This window comes from Eretmochelys imbricata, chromosome 8, assembly GCF_965152235.1.
Source record: "Eretmochelys imbricata isolate rEreImb1 chromosome 8, rEreImb1.hap1, whole genome shotgun sequence".
NCBI classification, from domain to species: domain Eukaryota; kingdom Metazoa; phylum Chordata; order Testudines; family Cheloniidae; genus Eretmochelys; species Eretmochelys imbricata.
Window position 1 is genome coordinate 47,134,776 of NC_135579.1, and position 26,338 is coordinate 47,161,113.

Sequence of the window (26,338 nt, forward strand, 5' to 3'; positions counted from 1 at the left end):
AATGAATATGCGTCGGTCTGCACTGCTTTAGATTATCAAGAAGAACATGTCATCAGCATGGACACGTCCTCTGCAATGGTGGTTGAAGCATGAAGGGACATATGAATCTTTAGCACATCTGACATGTAAATATCTTTCAATACTGGCTACAACAGTGCCATGAAAATACCTGTTCTCACTTTCAGGTGATATTGTGAACAAGAAGTGGGCAGCATTATCGCCTGTAAATGTAAACAAACTTGTTTGTCTGAGCGATTGGCTGAACAAGAAATAGGACTGAGTGGACTTTGTTTTATTTTTGAATGCAGTTTTTTTTGTACATAATTCTACATTTGTAAGTTCAGCTTCCATGATAGAGATTACACTACAATACTTGTATTAGGTGAATTGAAAAATACTATTTTTTGTTTTTACAGTGCAAATATTTGTAATCAAAAATATAAAGTCAGCACTATACACTTTGTATTGTGTTATAATTGAAATCAATATATTTGAAAATGTAGAAAACATCAAAAATATTTAAATAAATGGTATTCTATTGTTTAACAGTGCGATTAATTGCCATTTTTTTTTTATCACTTGACAGACCTATTCCCAATATATTTAGAAAACCGTCTTATTGTCCTTAACTGTAGTGGGCATGGATTTTTCCTTGTGTCCCTTGGCTTCTCTTATCAGTTTTCTACAATTCCTAACTTCTGATTTATATTCATTTCTATCAACTTCCCCTTTCTTCCATTTGTTGTATATCAATTTTTTTTATTTTTTTTTTTACAGTTGCCTTCGCTTCCACTCTAAACCAAGTTTGATTTTTAACTAGCATGGGACTTCTTCCTCAACTGTGGCATTTTGGCTTTTTGGGCACTTAATAAGGTGTCCTTAAACGATTCCCAATTATCATTCACAGTTTTCTGGTAAATTCTTCCTCCCACCTGATTTGGCTCATAATTGTTTTCAGCTTTTTGCAGTTGGTCCTTTTAAAGCACCAAGTATTACTGGTCTGGATATTCTTCTTGCATATTCTAAATCTGAGCAAGTCATGATCACTTGTATCTAAGCTAGCTACCATTAACTTCTGTGATTAGTTCCTTTTCATAGTTAGGACTAAGTCCAATATAGAATTCCCCAATGTTGGCAGCAACACTTTTTGAGTTAGAAAATTATAGATGACAATGTTTAGAAATCCCAAGGATTTCCCAAAGTTGTTTTAGTCCTGAAAGCATGAGACCTCCAGCATGTCACTCAGATTGACGTCCTGTCCCACCCCCTCTCTCCAATCACCCAGGTTTCTTTCCTATGAATTATAGACAGGTGTGTATGGAGGAGGTCCAGTTCCCTAGTGTGATTTGATGGTCTGTAGCTTTATCTTGTGCTTTATCTGTTAGGACATTGATCCATAAGCATTCAATATCATTTTCTGCTGAGTTATCAATGACTTGGAAACAGGTAATGCCATTTTTGACATAGAGTGCCATGCCCCTTTCCCTTTTGCCCACTCAGTCCTTCCTAAATGTGTTACAACCTTTGATTTTAACATTCCAATCATGTAAATCATCCCACCCGGTTTTAGTAATACCAATTAGATTGAATTTATGCTCATAAATGAGTAATTCCAGTTCATCTGGTTTGTTACTCAGGCTCCTAGCAACAGTGTATAGGCAATTCAAGAATTTCTTCTCTTCATGTCCTTTGGTTTCTTGATTAATTTTGTTCTCAACATCTTGATTTTGTGCTATGTGCTTATATAGTCTTTTTTTCCCCTCCCCTTTTGCTATTAGCTTAACCCTGAGTACTCCAGCCAGCCTGTCTCCAAGGAGATTGGTCCCCCTTCTACTGAGGTGGACGCCATCTGAGCTACTCAGTCCCTTCTTTCCATAGAAGGTGGACCAATGTTCCACAAAACCAAAACCCTCCACCACTTACCTAGCTTGAAGAATAAAGTTTGATATCCCTTCATTTTTATCCTAGCTACTGTAGCCATGGATGTCAGATAATCCTGAATCATATTAAACTCTTTGCCTCAATAGTAATTATTTATGCACAGTAGGGGTGAGAGAAATTATTCTTTAGTGTTAAATTTGCTGCCTTTTGTCGCTGTGAGCGCCCTTGTTCTTAACAATAAGCTCTTATGTATTGCTTATCTGTAGCTCTCAAAGCTCTCTAGAAAGGGAGTGAATATCTTTATTCCCAGTATATAGATGGAGAAACCAAGGCAGAGAAAGCTGCAGTGACTTGACCCAGGCTCCCAGGGAGGAGTCAGTGACAGACCCAAGGATACAACCCAAGTCTTCTGGTTCCCTGGACAGTCCTCGAGCCACTGGACCATTGTGCCTTTTTTCCTATTTATGCTTTTACAACACAAGATCATGACTTCACTTCTCTGTAACACTCCCTATTTTATATACCTCTATCATGTCACCTTTCATCTGTTTCCTGAAGAATCCATTTTTATTATCTCTTCACATGGAAGTCTGTCTATTCCCAGTGTGTGACTTTAATTGTAAAGACACCAAATAGAGCTCTTAGTTGATGTCCTGCCTGTCTTCTCTAATAGGATGTTTGTAGTTGCTGCAGTGGGAATGTGATGGGTGAGGCGAAAGGAAGCTGCTCAAAAGAACATTCTCTGGTTAAGAGGACAAAGCTTAGGAGAAAGTGTTCCTTTTAGAACTGGCTTTTTATACATTGTATTGTCCATGCTTACTCCCTAAACTCATCAGCACTCGGTGGCTAGATGGCTCAGGTAGGGAGGAGGTTGATGGAAAATGGCCTTTCTAAAAAAAGGTAGAGGCTTATGACAACTACTAAGCAATAGCAGTGGCTCAGGACTATTTTGCTACTCATCAGCACTTAAATAATAGTAAGTTTGCAGCAGAGGGAGGGGCAGTCTCTGAGTATAGTCTGGATGTGGTGCTGGGAAAGAAATCTAATGGTCGCACTGGCTTCAGTTTCAGCGGATATTCTCTCCAGTTTTCAACAGACCTTGCACTGTACGCTGCTGAATCCAGATCCAAAGTGTCGTCCACCACTATCCAGCTTACTGTCTCACGAGTTCTTCAGGTGAGGGAATGAATGTTTCGTCTGTTTGGATATAGCTCCCTGTTCTTCACTTCTGTGTTGTTGACGTCACTCATTTCGTTTTGAAAGGTTGTTGGTGGTTGTTTGATGCATGAAGTGCAAACATAATTACCAAGTTCCACAGGCATGTTGTCATGTGGGATCTTTGACAAGGAGACTCCTTAAGTTCAGAAGTCCTCATAACCCTCATAGCAGGCTGTTGAATTTTCAGCAGGATGGCTGAAAGTGTGACACTTCCATGCATCGGAAATGTTATCTCCCCTACTTCATGTTAGGTGCAGATGGATGGCATGGAAGACAAGGCTGTTAGAGGTACCTCTATCTTAGATCCACCTTTAATTCCAGTCTCTACAGACCTACAGTTGCCATCACCTAAATATGTTGCTGCCCTGGGGTAGTGTTGTTGGCCTGTTGTGGAAATTTCCTTTTCTTACCATAATTTGGGTAGCATGCGCAGGAGATTGCAAATAGACTCATAGATATTTAGGTCAGAAGGGACCATTATGATCATCTAGTCTGACCTCCTGCACAATGCAGGCCACAGAATCTCACCCACCCACTCCTGCAATAAACCCTCTCACCTATGTCTGAGCTATTGAAGTCCTCAAATCGTGGTTTAAAGACTTCAAGGTGCAGAGAATCCTCCAGCAAGTGACCTGTGCCCCATGCTACAGAGGAAGGTGAAAAACCCCCAGAGCCCCTTCCAATCTGCTCTGGAGGAAAATTCCTTCCTGACCCGAAATATGGCAATCAGCTGAACCCTGAGCATGTGGGCAAGATTCACCAGCCAGATACCCAGGAAAGAATTCTCTGTAGTAACTCAGATCCTACCTGATCTAACATCCCATCACTGGCCATTGGGCCTATTTACCATGAATAGTTAACATGATTTTGGCAATTAATGGATCTTTATCCCATCATACCATCTCCTCCATAAACTTATCTATACTATTGCCCAGTTCATACTGTATATAGCTGCATCGTTCAATTCCAGTTGTAGACCAGCAGACTGAGAAAATTACTCTTGGTTTCAGTCCAGCTTCTAATGGACAGATGTCCAAATCACATAATTGCTTTCACCGGCCTCCTTGATAGCCTCAAGAGAGGCTAAGAATGGAATAGGCCATGGAAACTGAATCCCCCTGCTAGAAGTGGTTGCAATGGGGGCTGAAGCACACAGATGCAATGAAGAATGCAAGAAGACCGAACTGTCATTCTGATGTTCCCAGTCCAATGTCATGTGACTTGATACTCCCCTTTCTTCCTCCATGTGCCTAATTAATGCAGGATGTGGATTTCTTGAATCTCAAGTTCCTGATGTTTAGCCTTCTTTCTTTTTGTGGTCAGGAATGATTTTCTAGAAGTTGTGAACTTTCTGAAAAGTTTAACCTTAAAGACTGAGGAGGAAAAAACTGAATTTTTCAAGTAAGTGAAAAGTTTTAAGAGCTTTAACCTTTGTGGAGAACATTTACTGCGGGAGGGGGAGGATGACTTTGTCATGTTCAAAATGGGATCTCAGCAAGACTTTAAAAGGTTTATAGCTGGGATGATACTTCCTCTATCTGTGGATCTCAGTCTCTTACACAGAACATCAGCAGCGTGTTCTGATTTTAATGTAATCTTATACAAACTCCAAGAAGATCCATTGTTAGCTTGGAATAGGATATACCTGCCACCAACTTTGCTTTGTGGTTTGATTCCGAACAGCTAATTTTTCTTGGAAATGGTATCTACGCAATTTTCTATGTGCAGCTGATCACTGTGGTTGTCACGCCAAGAAAAGTAAAAACCCTGGGTAAACTAAGTGAGCAGCAAGTATTTTCATTGCAGAGATAATTGGTCCCGTTGTTCCCTGGGAACAAGCTAGAAAATTTGGACTGTGGTGGATGTGATTGTCTAAAATCCCAGGCGTATTTTAGACATCTGATTGGATTCTCTATGGAAACTTAGGCAAAACCAAGGACAAAGCTTTCCCTTGGGTAGTAGGCTGTGAAGACAAACCAGGTTGTATATTATCCACTAGCCACAAAGGGAAATTTAGTTTAGTTTGTTCAGTACAGACAAGGAGAAGCATGACTAATTTAGAAGGTTTTTTATTTAGATCCCACTTGGTCTACATGGCACAACTACCCATTTCCCCTTACTTCTTTATCAGGCATGGTGTCACTTTCAGGATATTACTATGCTGTAGCGTCATGGTGCCATCGCGTGTGATGGCGGGGGAAGAAGGGGTGTGGTATTATGGGTTTGTTCATTGTAATGCTGCTCATTTGATGAACTGAATCCAAGACCCTCCTCCCATAACTAAGACTTTTGGCACCACTAGAACTTCTCAAAGATAAGACTGTCAGAATTTTTTTATTATGGTAAAATGTATTTTTCCCTGGCCTCTCTCTTGGGAAACAGCTGAACACTGTTGGCTGGAATTTTCCAAAATCCAGCTGCTTTCAGGCCCTCTTTATACATGGTAAAGAACCATTTAAAAACAATCCTGTACAGATCACTCCTAAAATACTTTTTGCCTTAGATTAAGGGAAGGTCTTCCTGAGTTGATGTCTGTCCTTGCATGGGAAGCGGTCTTGTTCAGGCACTGTCCTGTTGACTAAACATGCTTGTCTGTTACCGAGTGGCAGAAGGGCGACTCTTGTAATGTGTATGGGGGATGGGATGTAAGTGCATTTTAACTCTAGGGCTTTAACACTGTGATAGTTCATGCTCCTTGCTCTGAAATACAGAGACACACTGTGGTGATGGATAGTTTTATAAAAGATGGAAATATTCATAGTCTGGCTACAGAATTTGATTGGGGCTTGCTTGGCTGGCTGGCTGGCTCTGTCTGGTGTAATCCTTGCCAGCCAGTAGCCTGGCTGTGAGGTTTCACAGGAGGTATCATTTTTCTTTATTATTTATTATCTGTTTTGAAGTTGGGCCTGTGTTCCCCAGTCAGGATCAGGGCTCCATTGTTGTAGGCACTGTATAGTCACTGTGAGATAATCCCTACCCCAAAGAGCCCACAGTCTAAAGAGGGAGGGAGGACAAAGGGAGGGGAAAGGGATATTTAATGGAAACTCATTCTGAAACCAAGTCATAATCAAATTTAAAAGAAACCAAAAAGTTACCCTCATACTAACTCTTCTTTCTCTCAAAACAGATTCCTGATGGATAGAGTGGCCTGTTTGTCAGAGAAGCTGATAGCTTCCCGGCTGGTGCCTCTCTTACTCAATCAGCTTGTGTTTGCTGAGCCGGTAGCTGTCAAGAGTTTCCTTCCACATCTACTAGGTCCAAAGAAAGGTGACTTGACTATTCTCTCTTCAGAGCAAACATTGCCTCATTTGGAGTGAAATCAGAGGGGTTAGTTAATTTGAACAGAGGTTTTAATAGTGGTGCTTGTTTAAGCCAAGCAAGTACTGTAAGGTAAAGTACCAAAGATTCTGTCATTCCAGATACAGAATAATGGGAGTACCCCTGTCCATCAAACTTTCCATTGTTCCTTTGTCACATGCCTCCTGTAGTTGCTGAAAAGGGGATTTTAGCAATTGTCTGGCCTTCTTCCATGCTGCTATAAATGGCTCTCACCAGGACTATGGGCATTCTTAGAGCAGTAGCTGTGTATACCTCCTCCTCCTCCCCTCTTAGCATTCTTACAGATAACAAGGCTGCCCCCTAGCTTGAGCTGTGGGAAGGCAGCAGGTTACTCTGCCACCTTGCTGGCATGGGGCAACCTCTTTCTCCCCAGGAGGCATTCACTCTCCCTCCTTTCCCCTGCTGAAGTGCTCTGTCTCTCTCCCTCAGTAGTTCCTGTGCCTTTTCTTTGCTCCTCCTCCTTCACAATTTTGCCTAAGCAGCCACAGGGACTTGTGTGCCCTTAGCTGCCAAGAGAGGTCACTGTCGAGCAATGCAAATCATTCCTGCCCCACCCTTCTGATGTCCTGAGCATGCTAGCTCTGCAGCATTCCTGGCTCCTGCTGACCCAGAGAGCGTGGCACTAGGACTACGATTCAAACCGGGCTCCTCGGTGACAGACCTCAAGCCCATAGGCCCCTGGTTGTGGCAACTGTAAGTAGCTTTAACTTGAAGCGAGTTGTCTCTGGTCTGGGAGGTAGCCTGTCCCATGTTCTAACTCTTCCCTAGATAAAATTGGAGAAAGTGAGACCACCTGCCTGCTGTCACCAGCCCTATTCCAGACTCACGTCACTCCTGTGCTGCTGAAGCTGTTCGAGGTCCACGAAGAGCATGTGCGAGTGGTGCTGCTGTCTCACATTGACACCTACGCGGAACTGTTCACGCAGGAAGAGTTGAAAAACATCATATTGCCACAGGTTAATGATGAGGCAGACAACGGGACTGGACATGGCGTATCAAGAGTGTGGGGATTCTGCTGCTGGGATGGCCTCTGTTGCTTATTACAAGTAAAGATCTCCTAGTCCTGGCAACAGTCAAGCACAGTGCAGGCAAATTGTGTAAGCTTTCCCCAAACACCCAACTCTGCCAAATGCATCTCAGCCCTGACATGCAGCTCCCTTTACTTATTCCAGGCCTGGCACCCATGCACCTCCTCACAGCTCAGTCAGTTCACCTCCATCCTGAGCTAGAGCCTTCCTCGCTAACCCAGTTTTGCCCCCTCACCCTAGCTACGCCAGGGTACCTGAGTCCTGATCTGGAGCACCCCTTGATATTCCAGTCCTGCCCCCTAACCCTAGCTATGCCAGTGTTCCTGGAATATATAGATATTCCAGTGCTAGGCTACCGCTCCTTCCTCCCCTCCCACAACTCCTACACATCAAGCTTGACTTACAACCTCCCTCTTATGACAATACATTGCCTCTCCATCCTATGCCACTCCAATATCTCAGTTGTGGGGGTCTCTTGAGCAGAGATGACTGATCATTCTGAACTGTGCCAAATTATTTGCAAAGCGGTCCAGTGTTCACAAGGAGCTAGTACGAGTGACCCTTTTTAACTGGTAACATGAATCAGGCTTTGAACGCTAGTGGGGAGTAAGACTACTTTCCTACCCAAGGAAGTGATATACATATTGAATTTTGTTTGTCAGAGAGAAGATGACACTAATAGTGAGTTTCAGAAGTGGTTATCCACATGATTGTCTAGATGAAAGAACAGCAGAAACATGCTGTAAACATCTTTAATGGAAGAGCTAAAGAAAATGCTGCTCAGATTCTTTGCTGTTTCTGATAGCTTTCTGGTGTTCTTGTCCTAGGTGCTACTGGGCCTTCGAGATACCAGTGACTCTATTGTTGCGATAACGCTGCACGGCTTAGCAGTTCTGGTATCTCTGCTTGGACCGGAAGTGGTTGTGGGGGGTGGAAGAACTAAGATTTTCAAACGCTCCGCACCGAGTTTCACTAAAACTACAGACCTTTCGCCAGCAGGTAGGTAAATGCAAACAGAGTTTGGGATTGCAGCACAGTGAGATTGGTTTGTGCTGTCCAGTCTTACCTGTACTGCTTGGAAAGGGACTCTAGGGAGAGTCCTTCATGTGGATAAGCCTGTTAAGTGAAGGGCCTCTTGTCCTCAGCAGTGAAAAAGTGATCTGCAAAGACAGAACTGGGGTAACGTGTTTAGCAACAGATTTGTCCCTGCCACAAGCTGCTCCAGTGAGATGTAGAGGAATTAAACCACCAGGGGCAAAGGCACTGTTGAAAGACCTCACTGGGAACAGCCATATATAAACAAAACCACAACTTTCCATTTTGTTAAAGGGACAGTGAGGAGTCTTCGTATTGTAACCAATCCCTCCTAAATAGTTAAAATTTCAGTTAGCTCTATGACTTTTAGTACAACATGGTATTAAATGCAGCAGTGGATCTTGTGACATTTTAACTGTTTGTGACTGATCTGTTGCCCCCTTGATGGGGGGAAGAAAAAGCAGAAGCTAATTGGTTTTGTCTTGATGTTAGCTGTAGGCCTTGTCTATACCTGTATTTCAGCCTTGCATAGCTACACTAACACAACCCCTCCGGCACTGTAGGCAGTTTACAATAGCACAATTTACACACTGGTGCAGCTTACCTGGATTGGAAACTGGAGTAAGCCATGTGACACCCTGGCATCCCAATATTCACCAGTGTCATGTAATTAGGATATGTTTTGTACAAAGTATGCCTTGTGAGGTGGTAACATTCTAAAAGTCTTGATCTGCTAGACAGTAATATCTTGTTGGATTACATGTGCTATTGCCGTATGTCAAATTATGAAGTTTGGTTATGTATGTATTGTTGAAACATGTTGTGAGGTTGAAAACACCCACAAGCAGCCTTTCAGGTACAACTGTAAAAAGGCCAAACAATGTTAATGGCTTATTGAGGAAATACACACAAGCACAAGGATTACCCCAGGAACTGTGTACAATAGAAACCTCTCAGAGATAGCACTACACAATGGGAATTGTTTTACCCAAGTCACAGCAAAAGAGCTTTCCAGCAAGTGGAAAGAAGATATAAAAGGGGGACAGTGATATCATGATGGTACCTCACTCCCCCTACAACAACAACACCTGGAAACACCAGAGGGGCAATGACTGAACTGGGGGAAATGATGGTCCCAGGCTAGAGGGAATTGTAGCCTGTATATAAAAACCTGGGAAAGCCAAGGAAGCTTGGTTCTTAAGAATCTCCCAGTCTGATTATCATTCAGGGTAAGAATTAGCTAATTCATATCCTACCTATTTAGTGTTTGCGGTTTTGTTTATTTACTAAGGAATTCTGCTTTGATCTGTTTGCTATCACTTTTAATCAATTAAAATCTATCTTTTGTAGTTAATAAACTTGTTTTGTTTTGTCTAAAACCAGTGCGTGTGGAAATTATAACTTGGGGCAGAAAGCTGTTGCATGTGTCTCCACATTGAGGGAGGGGGTGAATTTTCATGAGCTTGCGCTGTACAGGTGCCTGTGCAGCGCAAGACGGTATAATTTTGGGTTTGCACTCCAGAGGGGGGTGCGTGCCTTAGCAACTAGGAGGTGCCTTAGCTGAGCCTTCCCATGCAGAGCTGATCTCAGCATCTGTGTGAGAAGCTGCAGCTGGGTGTGTCCCTATCTGTATGCTGATGAAAGAGCAAGGTTGGAGAGCATGGCAATTTATCACAGCACCAGCGTTTGAAAGGGAGCCCAGGCTGGTGGGTAAGGTGGGCTCATGGTACCCCAGTTCCACGTGGCACCCCAGAAGGAATAGTCACAAGCCACACTGATACAAATCACACTGTACTGCTGTAAAGTCTGTTACATTAGGGGACTGCACCTATGCAGATATACAAGGTGACAGAAATCGCAGTATGGTGCTCTGTCCACCTTGAGTGGTGGCTGGATCTCAGATAGAGGCTGATGAGCCTGCTACAGCCTTGGCAAATAGACCTGGCTCTTCTACCTCATGCAGAAGAAACTCCAGCTTTTAAGATCTAGAGGTCCAAGGTCCAGTCCCCACTGCTGCTGACCCAGCCAGGGTTTAGTGTTACACAGACAATGCCATAGTGATTGGCTTCATTTGCAACAGTGCTGGCTGCCTATTGCTGTGTGCTGAAACACCTCAATTGGCTGGTTCTGGTTTACGTCACAGCCTATGGGAGGCAGCTGAGAGTTTGTTTTGTGTGCGCGCAGCATGGAAAGAGGAGCCGAGGGAGGAGATAACAGGAGAATCCCTCTGGAACCTTGTGACTGTCTGTGCCCTGCAGAGCAGAAACTTGTGTTGGGGAGACAGATGGATAAACAAACACTGTTTGCCATCTTAGATGCATGATAATAGGATGTGAATGGGGCTCGGATTAATTTCACTTCATTAAAGTGCAGTGTTGGCTGCTGCGTTCACCTAGGGGTCTGCAAAGCACCCAGACCTCAAATGTAGAGCCCAAGTAAATTTTGCCTATTCAAAGGCTGTCTTAGCAAGTTGCCAGGAATCTGCAGACCCCACCAAATCGCAGAAAATGGAGTAGATTGTGGGTGAATAAGAGGTGCAAGCCATGACTACTACAAGTGTGTGCTTGCAAGCCTCCATCTTGATCCAATGTGGTTTGAATCCCTTTGGATCACTGCATGCTAGGCAGTCATCTCGATGAGCCAGATCTCTGTGCTGCAGATGAAGGTGGCTTGTGTGTTTACAATGCTGTGGGCAATCTTGGGTTTCATGCTGGCAACTGAACGTAATGAAGATCTCTCTTGTACCTTTGTTCTGAGCAGAGCCACAGCTATTGAGTGAGTGTCCTTTGTGTTTTTGCTTTGTATCCCTGCAGACTCTCCAACTCATGTCAGCAACCAGAGAAGCCAGCTCTCCCAGCCCCTGCAGAACAATTCTTCCAGTGTGTTCCCCAAGTGCCCCGTTGGTGGAAACGTGTCCCTCAGCAGCGAGAAACATGTGCCAAGAAATCTCTCTCAGGTGGCCTTAAAGACAGGTAAACCTCCAGAGCTTTCTTACTGGAGCAGTCCTTACTGCTAAACACTAATGAAGAATATCCTTTCTGGTGGAAACACAACAGCACTGCCTCCTGCTGACTTGAAATGGCTACAGAGGTGCCATTTTCAATTGAGTGACTCACTGCCATATGCACCTGACAGGTAAAGGAGCTAGGAAACGGGGAGAGTGGAGGACACAGAGGAAGAACATAACACAGTGTTTAGGAGAACAGTTTGTAGGTTTAACCTTTGTAAAGCTGAGTACTGGAGGGGGGCTCTCAATGCTCGATTTGCCTGGGGATGGATAGAAGATAATTGAGAAGACTGAAGTAAACAATGACACTGCTGGCAAGCTGAGCAACATAGAGATGTACCCATAAGGACATGTCTGTTTGCCTTTGAACACCCTGGCCCTTTTACCAGAGAGATTTCCTACGTGCCCTGATCTTCCCACCCCATAGCTAGGTGGGTGAGCAGCTCCAGCAATGAGCTGAAGGCTGTCATGACTTACTAGCTAGTTGCACTTGGCACCATTCACACACTTGTCTCTAGAAGACAGGGAAGCTGATCCAAAATGTCCATCTGTGTTTCAGTTCTTTGCCTTCGTCCAGTAGCAACTCAAAGCAGGCCCTGGGCACTTGCTGGGTAGATGTACCAAGCTTAGTAACCCTCCCACTGTAGGCAGGAAGCTGGTCACTGCTTCTGAGGCAAAGAGGCATTTTTGCCCTACATTCCCTTCCCCTTTAGCAGCACTTTGAAGCATCCAGTATAGATCACTGGTGGAGGCAACACCCTGGGCTATGTGGAGCATTGTTCTGATCTAGTGTGACTGTTCTGAGCAAGCTGATTTTCAGGCCAGCAGGCTGGTGTGGTGTTTCCTTAGTGATAAAGTTAGGGCATGTTGGGAGTTCCAGGTATAACTTACATTCCCAGTTTTATGGGGAAGGCACAATTTAGCACCATCCAAAACAGGTGTGTAATTCCTGTGTCTTCCACAGTTGAACAAGACCCTCCACTATCCCTGAATGGAGATCCTGCTATGATGAATACTGTGGGAAGCAGCAGGAGCCCTTCGAATACTTCTGAAAAGCCAGCGGAGGAATGGCCAGACTGGAGCGAGTCCGAAGAGCCAGAGACTCAGAAAACTCTGAACATACAGCTCCGGCCTATGGAGCCACATGGCAGCACTGGGCCCTATGTTGTTGTTCATAATGTGGTCAAGGAACCCTCGGACAACTTTGAGCCCAGCAGCCATGCTCCTAAACTGTTCTCAGGAAACAGCTTCAATGCTACGAGAGCTGGTGGAGTCCAAGTGCAGAGGCCACTCCCTGGTGCCCTTCAGCTGAGCAAAGAATCCAAAAGCTTCAAACCGAGTCCTCCCCCAATGTCCAGCCCTGTGAATTGCTGGAGCAATGACAGCTGGGACCACCCAGACCAGCTGAGAGAAACACCATTCCTGGAAAGGTCTCCTAAATCTCCATGGGAGTCTGGCTTAGGAGAAGAGTTCACGATCCAAGTGAAGAGGAAACCAGTGCGAGACCCTGAGTTGGACTGGTTTGCTGACATGACCCCAGATATTAAACCATCTGCAGCTTTCCTGATTTTACCTGAAGTAAGGACAGACTCGGTTGTTCTTAGTCACTTAAGTGCAGTTTCCGGTGGAGAGGATACCTCCCAGATTGTCCAGTTTTCATCCAAATTTGCAGCAGCTGAAGTCACTGAGGTGAGAATACGGGGTTTAGGGGGAATTATAGTGAGTGATGTAGCAAATTGTAGAAGGAAAAAAGGCATTTCAAGAGAAGCATAATACAAGCAGGCACTGCACAACCCTGCCACTGTGCCTCAGTCCTTAGCAGCAGCGTGTCATCTGTGCGGAGCTGGCACAGTGCATGCCGCCTCAGCAGCTTCATATAGACATGGATAACATGGGGGGAGAGGAAGGAGTCTTTGCAGGTGGGGAAACAGGTGCACATCAGTTGACTGCTGTAGAGGTGCTGAATGACCCTTCTTATCAGGCACTGTCAGTTTGATCAGCTCTTGTAGCTGCAGATGTGTGATAAGAGGCATATGGGTAAACCTGTGGCCTTTAAAACAAATTGGCACAGTGGCTTGAGGACTAGGAAAGGGATAGAAACTTTTTCTAGTTCTTCAGTTCGGATTCAGTTAGCGGCTGTTTAGTGGCCTGTGTGAAATGAGACGATTGTCCTAGCCCAGCTTCTACTAGACAGGTAACTTCAATATAAGTGATGTTGTAGATTCAATGGAGTTGCTAAAGATTTGAAGAGGTTAAATTCCACTCTCAGCTGTAGCAGTCCTGCTACAATAGCTGAGGCACATTGTGGTTTGCAGCATGAACTGCATGGCATTAAACGGGACATTTTGCTTCTGGGACTCATTAGTTCTGTAATCCCTTTTAAAAGATAAACCTACTATAAAATAGGAGGGGTGGGGGGCCTATGCATCTGGCAAATGAACTCTTCCTTTTAAACGGTATGTAAGATCTGAATAGAGGGAAGAAACAGCTTGTCCATGGTAGCCAGTGATGCTAGAAACCTGCGCATTCTCTGTACGGAGTTGTAGAGTGGTGTGTAATCCTGGTTTGTCATCACATGCCTGTATAATGTACCAGATAGATCACAACAAAGTCCTAGGCTGCTTATTGAACTGGGCATATGACTTGGAAGTTCTGATGGATTGTCACAGGGTCTAAGGACTGCTGCTATGTTCTGCAGCAGTGAGGGACAGGGTTATGGCTCTGCATGTGGAACAATCTGCTTACCTGACTGAGTCCAGGGCTGTGGGTGCTCCTAAGAAGGGAAAAAGAAAAGGCGTACTTGTGGCACCTTAGAGACTAACCAATTTATTTGAGCATAAGCTTTCGTGAGCTACAGCTCACTTCATCGGATGCATCTGATGAAGTGAGCTGTAGCTCACGAAAGCTTATGCTCAAATAAATTGGTTAGTCTCTAAGGTGCCACAAGTACGCCTTTTCTTTTTGCGAATACAGACTAACACGGCTGTTACTCTGAAACCTAAGAAGGGAAGAAGCAGGAAAGGCTGTTCTCCCTCCCCAGACAGCCTGTCTCTGAAATCGAACAGGGTGCCCTGTCACAGCCAGTGGTGATGCTAGGAGAGCTGAGGGGGACTGAGAGGCTGCCTTGCAGGAGAAAACACAGCCAGTGCTAGCAGGAAAGGGAACATCCCCTATTTGCCACCAGTGTATGCAGGATATGGGGAGAGCGAGGTGTATAGACACCTTCCTCCTCAGCCTTTGGAAAGGAGGGACCCTCACCTTGCTTAGAGGTAACGGTTCTTGTGATAACAGCATGTGTTCCTCTGCTGAGTGATATGCTAAGAGAAGGGGGACTGCTGCTCTTACCCCACCTTGCTGCCATAGTACTTTACTACCATTTGAGAGTCACAGCAGGGACAGAGTGTGGTTTTAAACCATTGTTTAACTGCAAAGTACCTGACCCAATCTGTTAAATGATTGGCCCAGTGCTAGCTTAACGCACACCATCTTTGGAAACTACTGCTATCTTGTGTACTGAGATGGCCCCCTGACCGTAGTAACTGAGCACTTAATGCATTTATCTGCACAACACCCCTGGGAGGTGTTATCAGATAGAGGCCAGTGAGCTGCACAGGGAGTCATTGCTGGGTCTCAGGCCAGTGAGTGGCTGAACCACTGTAAGTCCCAAATGATTGCAGCACAAGGATTTTATTTTAGTTTGGGAGTGGGGGGAACCGTCAAAAAGCTGACCTGACTAAGACGGGGAGAATCTTAGTGCAGAGCTCCATGGTGGCTCCTCACAAAACTGCAGGGAAGGGATGTATTAATGAGCCAGGCATCAGTGTGATGGGCATGGCCAGTGCGTCCGCTGCACGGCCTGGCTCAATGGGCTAACCCAGGTGCCGGTCTGTAGCATATGAGTTCCTGCCTCTGGGGTGGGAGGGTTCAGCTGCTTAGAAATGATGCATAGCACCTCTCTGCAAAGCTGTTTTACCAGAGCTTTCCAGGGGAGTTAAAACCTCACCTGAAGTGACATTTTAAAGCAGCTGATGTTTTAACTGCCTACCAACAGCACCTCCTTAATGCAGTGTTTCAAGTGCTTCCTTTGAACTATTCTGAGGGGAAGAGATGGTTTGTTTCTAAAAATAGCAGATGATTGCTTATTTTTCTGGTACCACAGGGAGTAAATTATTAGCAGTGGAACAGCTGAGCTCTGCTTAGAAAAAATTGTCACAAGTACCTGTGGGTGCTCAGCGTAGGCAAAGTACAGATAGGTCTGGTCACTGAGTTAGGTAAGCAGTAGCTGGTAACCCCTTGTTACTTTCAGCCCACATACTGCTTCATCTACTATGTCTATGGGGCTCTTCTAGAATGGGGATGAGGCACTTTCATTATGAAAGGAATACTATGTCTATATAGAGATTTAATGGAGGATGCTGGATTTGGAACTGCCTGGGGTTTAGGATGAGAGTTGGTGGTAGCCCAGCAAACCTTACTCTCTCTTGTTGAGTCTGCTGAGGTGGTTTCTGGTACTAGTGGCCTTGGGGAAAGGACTGTCTCTCTCCCCCTTATCAGGCCCTGGCAGAAGGAACAGGAAGGGGTGCATGGCATTATAACACATTCATTTTGCTGCTGCTCCAGCTAGTAACTGACTAGCTGTGCAGTTTACTCAAAAGGTCAGAGGATTACCAAAAACCTGGCTCAGGGAGGTAGAACTCCAACTCTCAGCCAGCTCTGAACCACACAGGAATTCCCCCAGGAGCAGGGGGCAGTAGGCCCCACTGATGTCTGCAATAGTTCTCAGGGGTTGGGTTAATGTATCTATTTATTTTACAGGGATGGGTGGAGCTCTGCACGACTGTCATCTGGTATGTTCTTACTGATACAGTTTATGTAATTATTCTAGGCTGAAACTGCAGGCTGGGGTGAAGAGGAAGAGTTGAACTGGGAAGATACTAACTGGTGATGGATGGGAAAAGACAAGGGCAATCGATGGCCTATTGCTTCCATGATGTGTTAGATTATTACCTCATCAACACTATTTTACCAGGAAGGCAGGCACTTTCGCTTGCATTAAGCAAGATCCCAGTGCAGCCTATCTTCCTGTACAAGGATGCTCCTTTTCCAGCCTGTGCTGAAGCCATATGTACAAGTGAGGTGCATAGCACTGGCTAGCGGAAATTGGAACAGCTTGAATCGTTTGTGTTTTGGAGCTGAAAAAGAAGAGTGATTTATACTTTTCTGTTTCAGGAATCATCACTGCTCTAGAAAACTCTTGAAAATAAATGAAAATTGCATTAGTTCAGATAAATTTTATTAATGTTTATGCCATTTCTTTTTATTAGAAAAATAAGCCACAGTGGAGGGGCTCCTTTTAACTTTTTAGATACAAACTGTAGTGATTGTAGACTGTACAGTTTACTTGGATGACCTATTTATTGCTGCTCTACCAGAATGGATGGCTGGGAGACCATTACAGGGAAAGAGTGTTTAACACACACTGTATCATACTCTAAATTCACTCTGCTCCTAAACCTGACCAATAAAGATTATTTTCAAGAGATCAGTACAGTGTCCGAGTGGAATAGCAGCCCAGGTGCATATAGTCTCCATGAGAGAATGGAACCTTGGTTTTAAAATACACAAACTATTCATGCATTCACTGTTATCGGTTTAATACAAAACAGGGACAATTATGGTCCATTTTCTCTTACAACACAATCCTGTTAAGTTTTCCCTGGTCCAAGTTAGAGCAGCACATGAAATCAGCTCCTTTACACAGCATGGAGTCAGTTAGTTGGAAGGGTTAAGATGTTCATTTTAACTCTTTTGGAAGACTGGCCTTCTGCCTTAACAGCAGGCACATTTATCAAAATCTGTGTTTTGTAGAAGGGTATCACAGGTAACTCCCCTTATTTTCAGTTTGTTCATTTTCCAGCAGAGCTGTTCAGCATCTAACACCTTACCGTACACTGTTTCTTAAGATGGCTACTGTTGTCTGTAGAGCCTCTAATTTCACTGCAAGCCAAGCAGGAGATGGTCCTTTCTGCAGCAGCAGTTTCACAGCTTCCAGTGCTCTCTCTGCAGCATCTATAGCAGACTTGTACTGCTCCTCAGAGGGTGAGTGACAAGCTCTCTTTGCTAAAGGCTGCAGATTAAAACACGAGATGTTAAACCTCTATTTACTGCCAATCCCACTATGATACAGGCTAAATCCTCAACCTCTTAGATGAAAAATAACCAGGCAGTGTCGTAAGCCCCTTCAGCTGGGATTTTTCATGCAGGTTTAAACTCTGAGGCTCCTAACAAAGTTTTATGTCTCATCTACTGGTTCAATATAAAGTTTAGTATCCCCATTAACACAGGCATGGGGGCTCCTGACTTTTGGACAGAGCTCCTTTCAATGCTCCTCCTTGAGCGAATAAGGGCAATAAGGCAGTTCTGAACCCCCCACTAGTAACAACTGGGGGAGAAGGGAGAGAAATGAATCCTCCCTACGTAGAAATGAAATCACATAGTCCTCGCTTATGACAGTCTAACAGGTGTTAATCAGCTAGGAACAAAAGAACTAGCCTTGAATGTGCCTGAAGTATTGTGTTGCACTGAGCTCAGCCATTTATGGGAAGCCTTGCTGTATTTGGTACACTACAAATTCAGCATTAGGGAGTGCTCTGCTCAGCTCGACAGACAGGGGTTTGTTTCTCATCCCTGCCCCTGACAGCCTTGTATTGTCAAACACCCCCTTAACCTTTAGAAAACTGGCCTGTTACCTGAGGGCTAGCAGCAATTGCAGGGGTTGGATGGGACTACCAGTGGCTACTGGGCTAAGCCAGGGGTCCTGATTAGCCCAGCTTTTCACAGCTCCTCTGAGGTGCCTCCCCCAGCTCTCTCACTCAGCCCTTCAAGGCCGTGGCAAGGGCAGTACAAAGCCCAGCACTGAAGTGCAGCAGGTGGGTGTGTCCTCTTCACAGCAAGCGCTGGGAGAAGGACAGCGCCATTCCCCATGGATGAGGGCACGGCTAAGGACTAATACAAACTTAGTCCAGCTGCTTTCAAAGACGCACCTACCTCTAATGCTGAGCCCCCTTCGCCATCCATTTTAAGCAAGTGTGCGCTGCAGATGGCCTTTTCCTGTTTCACACGTTCTGCCCTTGCTTCTGCTGTCTCCTCTCCTTGCCTTGTCTGAGGGAAAAGCCACAGGAGAGGTAACTAAGCAAACTCAGCAGCATTTCCAGCCTCCATGACTCCAGCCCTTGCACTATTACACTGTGGCAATGGAAATACTCTTTACAAAATAAAAAACAGATTACATGAAAGTGCAGTTCTTCAGCAAGGCTTCAACCAGCAAACGTATGGAGCTAGGCTGGGCAAACAGCTCAGTCTAACGTGGGCTACAACAGCTATGCTGGAGCATCACCTCGTGTATAACATTAGCAGGTAGCAGTTGCTTTGCTGCCTCTCCCCTATGCGGTACAATGGGCAAAAACTCCTGCACTGTCCTCTCTGAAGTGCTGCTGTCCAGGGGAAAGCTGGCACAAAGGGGGACAGGGTTGTTAACAGCAGAGAAAACTCTTCACCTTTTAATGGTCATGAGTTCCGTGCATTTACTAGTCATCCTCTAGGAAGTACAAAATATCCTTTCATTAGTTTTTTCTCAGTACTCTCTGTGGAGGCTGCTGCGTGAAGTAAATAGATGCACTCTGCTAGTCAGTTATTTTCATTTAGGTGCCCCTTTTAATTGGTACACACGCAGCAAAGCAGCTTGGGAACCTGGCCTTTTGCCTCTGCACCCCGGAGCTGCGATCTGTCATCTCACTAGTGGATGCCTCTTCACCTTACCTGAAGCACCAGCCAATTTAGTCGCCTTGTACTCAAGAAGGGAATAGCAGGAGATGTTAATAAATCAGAGTTGGAGAAGCACTGGGAAAGTCTGTGGTGGAAACTTGCACAGCATTTGCCATCACTGTTCATCATTCTAGACAATCATCAGATTCCAGTTACAGCAGTCTTGTGTCAGTTTACTGTGGGAAAGAGCCCCTCCTCTATCAAGCAAGACAACAGTAAAATAATTCAAGATACCTTGGCCAGAAAGCAAACAACTTTGTTTTTAGTTTCTTCAGAATTAAGGCACTGAGGAACTACATCTTCATGCCTTGTTGCCTGTCAAAGGTTTTGAGCAAGAAAAAGTTGATTAGTATATTAATGTTCAATGCAGCCATAATAAAGATGAACTGTAGAGCATCTACAAAACAATCTGAAAAATGTTCTGTGTTAAAAGGATGTGTGTGTTTATGTGTGGTATTTAAAATAATACTGGAAATCTGTTCTTCCTTCACTTCCGCTTCCTGGGGCCACTGTATTTCTCCTGCATTTTGTTAATCCTTTTATTTTTGCACCATAGCAAATGGAATATTGAGGTCAGTGTCAAACATTTTGCTCCTAAACAGACACTGACAAAACGGAGGGAGTTCAGAGAAGAGCAACAAAAATTAAGACGCTAGAGAAACTGATATACAAGGAAATATTAACAGAGCTAAATGTGTATATCCAATGTGGTGCCATTCTTACCTCTGCAAACTGAGTGAATGCCTCCAGTGCGTGTTGGTAAATCAGCCAAGTCTTGTCGGCCAACAGAGAGGTAAAGAGATAGGACAGCTTGGGTATAACTTGCCCCTGAAAGGGAAGCGCACACTAGTCAGATTTTTGTGGAGGGTTAATCGGCATATCCTGCCCCCCAACTCATCATTAAAGAAATATTCCAGAGTCAGAAGACTACAGTCTACAGGTTGAGCAAGTCTACAACAGGCTTGGTTGGCAAAAAAACATAGTAAGAGAGAACATGTCTGACCTCCAGATGGGAAAGAATGGGTTTTGTGTACATCAGCCCTTCTATCAAGCTCCTGGGAAATAATATACAAATGAATGCACCCACCATCCTACAGGCAATGAGAGTAACAGAAACAGACTCACTGGAATATAAAACTGCCATGGAAGTATTCTGTCCTGGTTTGAAAATAAATGTCTCCAAGCACCACTGTCCAGTGCACTGTACTATGTATTCCACGAACACAACCCCTTAATAATATATACGAATGGCTCAGGACAAAATGTTGCCGCCAGTGCATTTACCTGGATTTCTTGTGGCATAAACAGTTGCCCCACAGAAGAGAGCAGATCCAGTGCTGCCAAACGAACATGATCTGGGGGATCCAACTCAAGGAGGGAAGCCTGCATTGCAAACACCTGCAGGAAAATAGATGTGGATGAAGCCCCATCAAATAAGACAAAAACTCTGTTCAATGGAGGATTGCAATGACCATCAAGTCCGAGTTCATTCACATCTAGAGAGAGTTAGATCAGGACAATAGATGCATCAATGGAACAAAAGCAAGTATCCCGGAGCTTTTCAAAATGTTAAATGGAATCCTTACATAAAAGCCCAAAGTGTATTTGAAAGAGAAACATATATCAGACACCATCGCTGCTCAGCGAAAAAAAGGACTGCAAGAGTCCCAAAAGTGATGCTAACCAATGTGTAGCAAACACCATAGCAAAGCCATGTAAACAGTGTAGGAAGGAATCAAAATAAAGTTAAGAACTCTTCATTCTTGCTAAGTAGTAGAAATCAGACCATGAAACGACTCATTAGATGTGATCTCATTTAATAACAAAGATCCAGCATGCATGAGGTAGGTTGCCCAAAAAGATGTTTCTTACCTGAGTTATCAATGGAGGGTCTAACGTTTGGATGAAAAATTCCAGCAGTGGAAGGAGCAAGCAAAGTGTCTGCTGGAGGCATGGCTGACTTGAGACCTGCACCAGACCAGATGGACATATTATATAGCATCATAGCATTTCTGTTTACAGGGCAATTTAACTGGTTTATAAAAAGCGTGAGACTGCAATATTGTGCCCAAAGCATTTAACTTCAGACAAATACCATCGCAGATACAATCCCCATGAGAAGCAGTGAGGAAGGCAGGAAGTCTAAAATACTAAGAGGGGCAAACTAGAGTGCTTGGGGTTAAGTGAGGATATTGATATACTAGGTATTGTGGAAACTCAGTGGAATGAGGAACGTCAATGGGACATGGTAATACCAGGGTAAAAAATACACAGGAATGACAGAGTAGGTCATGCGGTGGAGGAGTGACATTATTTTGAAAAAAAGCACAGACTCAAATGAAGTAAAAGTCTTAAATGAATCAAACTGTACCACAGAACCTCTATGGATAGCAATGCCATGCTTGAACAATAAGAGTATAGCAGTAGGAAAGTACTATCAACCACCTGACCAGGATGGTGACAGTGATTTCAAGATGTTCAGGACAATTAGGCTGCAAGGCAGAAAATGCAATAATAATGGACGATTTCAACTATCCTCATACTGACTGGGCGCATGTCACTGCAGGACGAGATGAAGAGATCAAATTTCTAGACACCAATAATGACTGCTTCATGGAGCAGCTAGTCCTGGAACCCACAAGGGGAGAGACCATTCCTGATTTAGTCCTAAGTGGAGCACAGGATCTGGTCCAAGAGGTGAATATAGCTGAACCGCTCGGTAATAGTGACCATAATGTAATTAAATGTATCATCTTTGTAAGATGGAAAATACCAATGAAACTTGCCTCAGTAGCATTTAACTTCAAACTGAAGAGCTATACAAAAATGACAAAGCTAGTTAAATGAAAATTAAAAGGAAGAGTCACAAGGGTGAAATGGCTGCAAACTCTACGGAGACTACTCAAAAACATCGTAATAGAGGCTCAAACTAAATGTATACCCCATATTAAAAAAAACAGGAAGAGGAACCAAAAAAATGCCAGCATTGCTAAACAGCGGAGTAAAAGAGGCAGTTACGAGACAAAAAGGCATTCTTTAAAAACTGGAAGTCAAATCCTACTGAGGAAAATAGAAAGAAGCATAAACTCTGGCAAGTCCAATGTAAAAGTATAACTGGGTTAAAAAAAAAAGAGTTAGCTAAGTTCCTGTAGGATAGATAGGTCCAGCGATGGACCCAATTCTCTAGGTGTCCCTAAACCTCCAACTGCCAGAAGCTGCAACTGGACGACAGTATGAATCACTCAATAATTGCCCTGTTTTGTTAGTTCCCTCTGAAGCATCTGGCACTAACCACCATCAGAAGTCTGATCCTGGGTGAGATGGATCACTGATCTGACCCAGTATAGCTGCTCTTATCTTCATGATAATCAAAAAGAAGGAATAAAGAATTGCTTAGGATGGTTGCATTTTATAGGATACTCTACTATTGATATTTTTTATTAAAAATCTATGGCATTTGTATCCCACCCCTCTCACAGAAACCAAAAAAGTAAGATGTCTCTCAGCCTATTTTCTCCATAACCATTTGGCAAATATTTATTTCTCCCCTCCCCCCACATCTGAGCACAAACCATGACGACTCCCCTGTCTGCACCTTCAAAAACAGCAAGATACACTGTTCGTGGGAAATGTTGGTTTGGTAACTTTCTGCTGCAGACCAATAGGAGGCCCTCGGTTTTGGTGTGCTACTCCAGATGGCAGTGGTTTTCATTCACATTAGTAGTGGGTTAAAAACACATGGGCCAGACCCTCAGCTGGTATAAACTGGAATAAGTCCACTGAAGTCATAGTCTTCCCACAGTTCAAATAAAATCAGTGGAGTTACATTGAGTTACAACAGCTGTGGATCTGCCCTTATACATTTAGATCTTGGAAGATAAAACAGTAATCCGTAGATTTAAACACTGTAGAGGAAATTCTGACTTCATCAAATGTCTCTACATTCTTTTTTCACCAGTGCAAGGAGTTAAAAACATATCGTTTCTACAAAAGATGTTCTGTTTTCTGTACAACTACATCTCTCACCTGAGCTCAGAATACTGCTTTTGCAGGCTGTTCAGCGCCAAACAGAGCCAGAATTAATGCAATTCTCATCACAAGGAAATCCTATATTACACCTTTGTTTGTTCTTAGTAAAATAAGGTCATTAAATTATCCCCATTGGTTGGTTCATCTGGTTCTATTAATTTGTGTTTTCCCCATTTCTGGGAATCAGTCCCCTTTCTAGACTCGTTTTAGACAACAGTCCACCTAAAACTGATATGGAGTAATATGACTCATCACTACACGTGCAGTTCCAGCTACATATCACTGGGGGCAAACGTGCTTGTGGGAAGAATTCAGTCCCCAAAGCACTGGCAATGGCTCAGACACCATGATGTCGGAAGCACAGGGACCCAGCTGCACTGCACTTTAGGGAGCTGCTCCAACCCAATTAAATGACTTGGTAACACACAAATGGTGGAACACCTTGGGTCCTGCAGGGTAGCGCTGCCTTACATTGTTGGAACACTGAGTTCTCTCACCTGCTTGACCTGGAGGAGAGCCCAGAGCTGACTAGCAGCTCCCAGCACTGCTGCCTGTAGTCCTGCCTCCAGAGCTTCACCAGCAGAATTGCACACAGTCAGCAAGACAGAGAGGGCAACATTCTAGCAGAGATGGAGAGAGGGGTCAGGAGCAAGGTAAAAATCCGGCCTGCTGGATTCAGCTACTAAAGCCTCACAAGAGGCCCAATGTGTCAGTAATGTAGTTCTGCTAGTCCACCAAGCTATAAGCCAACTCATGCCACCCTTCACAGAGCAAACTCCCACTGACTTCAGTAGCGGTTCTGCGCAAATAAGGAGGGGAGGGTTTAGCGGCCTTATCAATCACCACAGAAACATAGGAAGCAGAACCCTGAATTGCTGGCCTTTTAGGTGGAGGTCTCCAGTCACACTCAACTCTCCTTAGGTTGTCAAGAAAAAACAGTGCTTGTCTTTCAGGTATGGCAGCCTCCGAGAACAGCAGACCCCTTATCACTTAAAGAAATCTTCTAGCCGAAACCACACCAGAAGTCTAAGCGAGAACATTGTATGTATGCTCAGCAAGAGATCAAAACGTAATTAAAATAAGTATTGATCCGCAGAGCTTTCGCTAACTATTGTTAACGGACACACAAGACGGGAACACAACGTTGCAAGGGAGGCACTACATGCCCAAAGATGGGCTCTTTCTGATCCAAAAGATTTTCAAAAATAGGAGTCTAAAGTTAGGTTCCTAATTCCATATTTGGGCACCTAAATGAGCGACCTGCCTTTCAAAAATGCCAAATAGCCAGTAGCTCCCACTGTGGCTGCCAGAGCTGTTCAGTAATCATCAGCCCTCTGGAAAGTTGGTCAAAAGTTGAAACTTAGCTCTCCCTTTGACACACGCATTATCTGACATTTTTGCTACTAAGAATTATTAGCATGCATTTACTGGGGGAGAGGGGAGAAGGTAGATCTTTTCATAATATTGTACTGCAGTGACTCCTACAGGCCTAGATCAGGGCCCCACTGTGCTACACCCTGTACACATGAATAGGCCAGGTCTACACTACACACTTACTTCGCTATAACTTTCACTCAGTGGTGTGAAAAATCCACACCCTTGAGCGACGTAGCTACACCAATCTTAGCGCCCTCCCTCCCCCCATACAGACAGCACTATATTGGCAGGAGAGCTTCTCTCGCCGACAGAGCTACCACCTCTTGGGGAGGTGGAGTTAGTAAGCCAACAGGAGAGCTCTCTCCCTTCGGCTTTAGAGTGTCTTCACCAGAAGCGTTACAGCAGTGCAGTTGCATTGGTGCAGCTGTGCCATACGAGTTTGTAGTGTAGACCTGCCCATAATAAAATGACACTCCCTGCTCCAGAGAGCTTGCAATCTGAACATATTGTAAGGCTGCACAATAGGGGAAGATAAACAAGCAGGGCCAGAGTAACAATAGGCTCCTTATCACTTAGGAGCTCTAAGTTTAATGAACAGAGTCACACCTTCCCTTACCACAGGTGGGAGTTCTCCCAGAGTGCGCCTGCCGCTCAGCCACTGCCTGCATTGTGCGAGCCCCACCACACAGAGCTGGAGTGCCGCACGTTTCCTAAGATCAGGAGTTAGGGCCTTGAGAGAAATACGCTGCCACAGGGGCAGGTTCTCTGCTTCTTTGGGAGGAAACTTTTGGGTAAACTCCACCTGCAAGTCAAAGTAAATGTTAATTAAAGAGATCAGGACAAAACCTGGAAGTGATGAGGTGCAAAACCTACAAACAGTACCTTGATTTGTGCTACTCTTGACATTTGACAAGGAGCCCCACATGAGGTGTGTGAGAGTGATCTACTGAGGCAGTGTGATTCAGCAAATGGTACTCTCAACCATATGGGGGGACAGCAACAAAGAACAGGGGCCAGATCCTCAGCAAGCATAAATCTGCTTTGCTCCACTGAAGTCACTGGATCCATGATAACCGAAGATCTGGCCACAGACGTTTGGGGAACAATTCCCCATGGAAAGCAGTCTGCTGTTGGGCTCCCCGTCACTAATCAATCTCCCTACTACTGAAGAGCCCACTCCTACTTACATTTACAGACTGAGTAACTTTATCCATGTGAGCAGACCAATGGACTTCACCATGAGCTCTAAAAGTGCCTCAGGGTTTGCAGGGTCAGCCCTTTAACTCTTAGTCCAAAAGTTTGCAGCAACCAAGGTTGATCCCCTTTGACTTTTTTACAGATTTGCAGCTCAGTAGGGAAATGCCACCATTCCCACACAGGACACCTGCTTTTTTAAAGCTTGGTGCAGACATACCATAGAGGAGCATATTCATACGAAACACCGACAAAATCAATGTTTTGCTCTTTGGCCTTTTCTTATGAAGCATGTAGAGGCTGATTCCCAGGGAACTAAACCAGTTAGCTGAGTATCCTTTTTACCCTGGTGATTTCCTGTGTACTATTTATTAATTTACCTCAGCATTGTTGTTTTTTGTTATTA

At 44.3% G+C, this 26,338-nt stretch overlaps 2 protein-coding genes across 6 annotated transcripts in view; one reads left to right on the plus strand and one right to left on the minus strand.

The window, feature by feature from the left end:
- The window catches only part of SCYL3 (SCY1 like pseudokinase 3), a 31,455-nt gene extending 14,402 nt beyond the window's left edge, over positions 1-17,053 (plus strand). For all 3 annotated transcript variants that reach the window (XM_077824168.1, XM_077824169.1, XM_077824170.1), the window contains exons 7-14: positions 2,946-3,057; positions 4,423-4,500; positions 6,227-6,366; positions 7,207-7,394; positions 8,294-8,465; positions 11,315-11,473; positions 12,473-13,197; positions 16,394-17,053. In XM_077824168.1, coding sequence (XP_077680294.1) covers positions 2,946-3,057; positions 4,423-4,500; positions 6,227-6,366; positions 7,207-7,394; positions 8,294-8,465; positions 11,315-11,473; positions 12,473-13,197; positions 16,394-16,453 — 1,634 coding nt within the window. In that variant the 3' untranslated portion in view covers positions 16,454-17,053. The remainder of the gene's footprint in view (positions 1-2,945; positions 3,058-4,422; positions 4,501-6,226; positions 6,367-7,206; positions 7,395-8,293; positions 8,466-11,314; positions 11,474-12,472; positions 13,198-16,393) is intronic.
- Positions 17,054-17,187: 134 nt separating this feature from the next.
- FIRRM (FIGNL1 interacting regulator of recombination and mitosis) overlaps positions 17,188-26,338 on the minus strand; it is a 32,032-nt gene continuing 22,881 nt past the window's right edge. The window contains exons 17-24 of one of the 3 annotated variants that reach the window (XM_077824164.1): positions 25,355-25,540; positions 23,859-23,981; positions 21,205-21,300; positions 20,617-20,730; positions 20,056-20,160; positions 19,567-19,647; positions 18,556-18,669; positions 17,188-17,635 (exon numbers count right to left, since the gene is read on the minus strand). In XM_077824164.1, the coding sequence (XP_077680290.1) occupies positions 17,450-17,635; positions 18,556-18,669; positions 19,567-19,647; positions 20,056-20,160; positions 20,617-20,730; positions 21,205-21,300; positions 23,859-23,981; positions 25,355-25,540 (1,005 nt within the window). In that variant the 3' untranslated portion in view covers positions 17,188-17,449. The remainder of the gene's footprint in view (positions 17,636-18,555; positions 18,670-19,566; positions 19,648-20,055; positions 20,161-20,616; positions 20,731-21,204; positions 21,301-23,858; positions 23,982-25,354; positions 25,541-26,338) is intronic. The other 2 variants (XM_077824167.1, XM_077824166.1) reach the window with 2 other exon arrangements.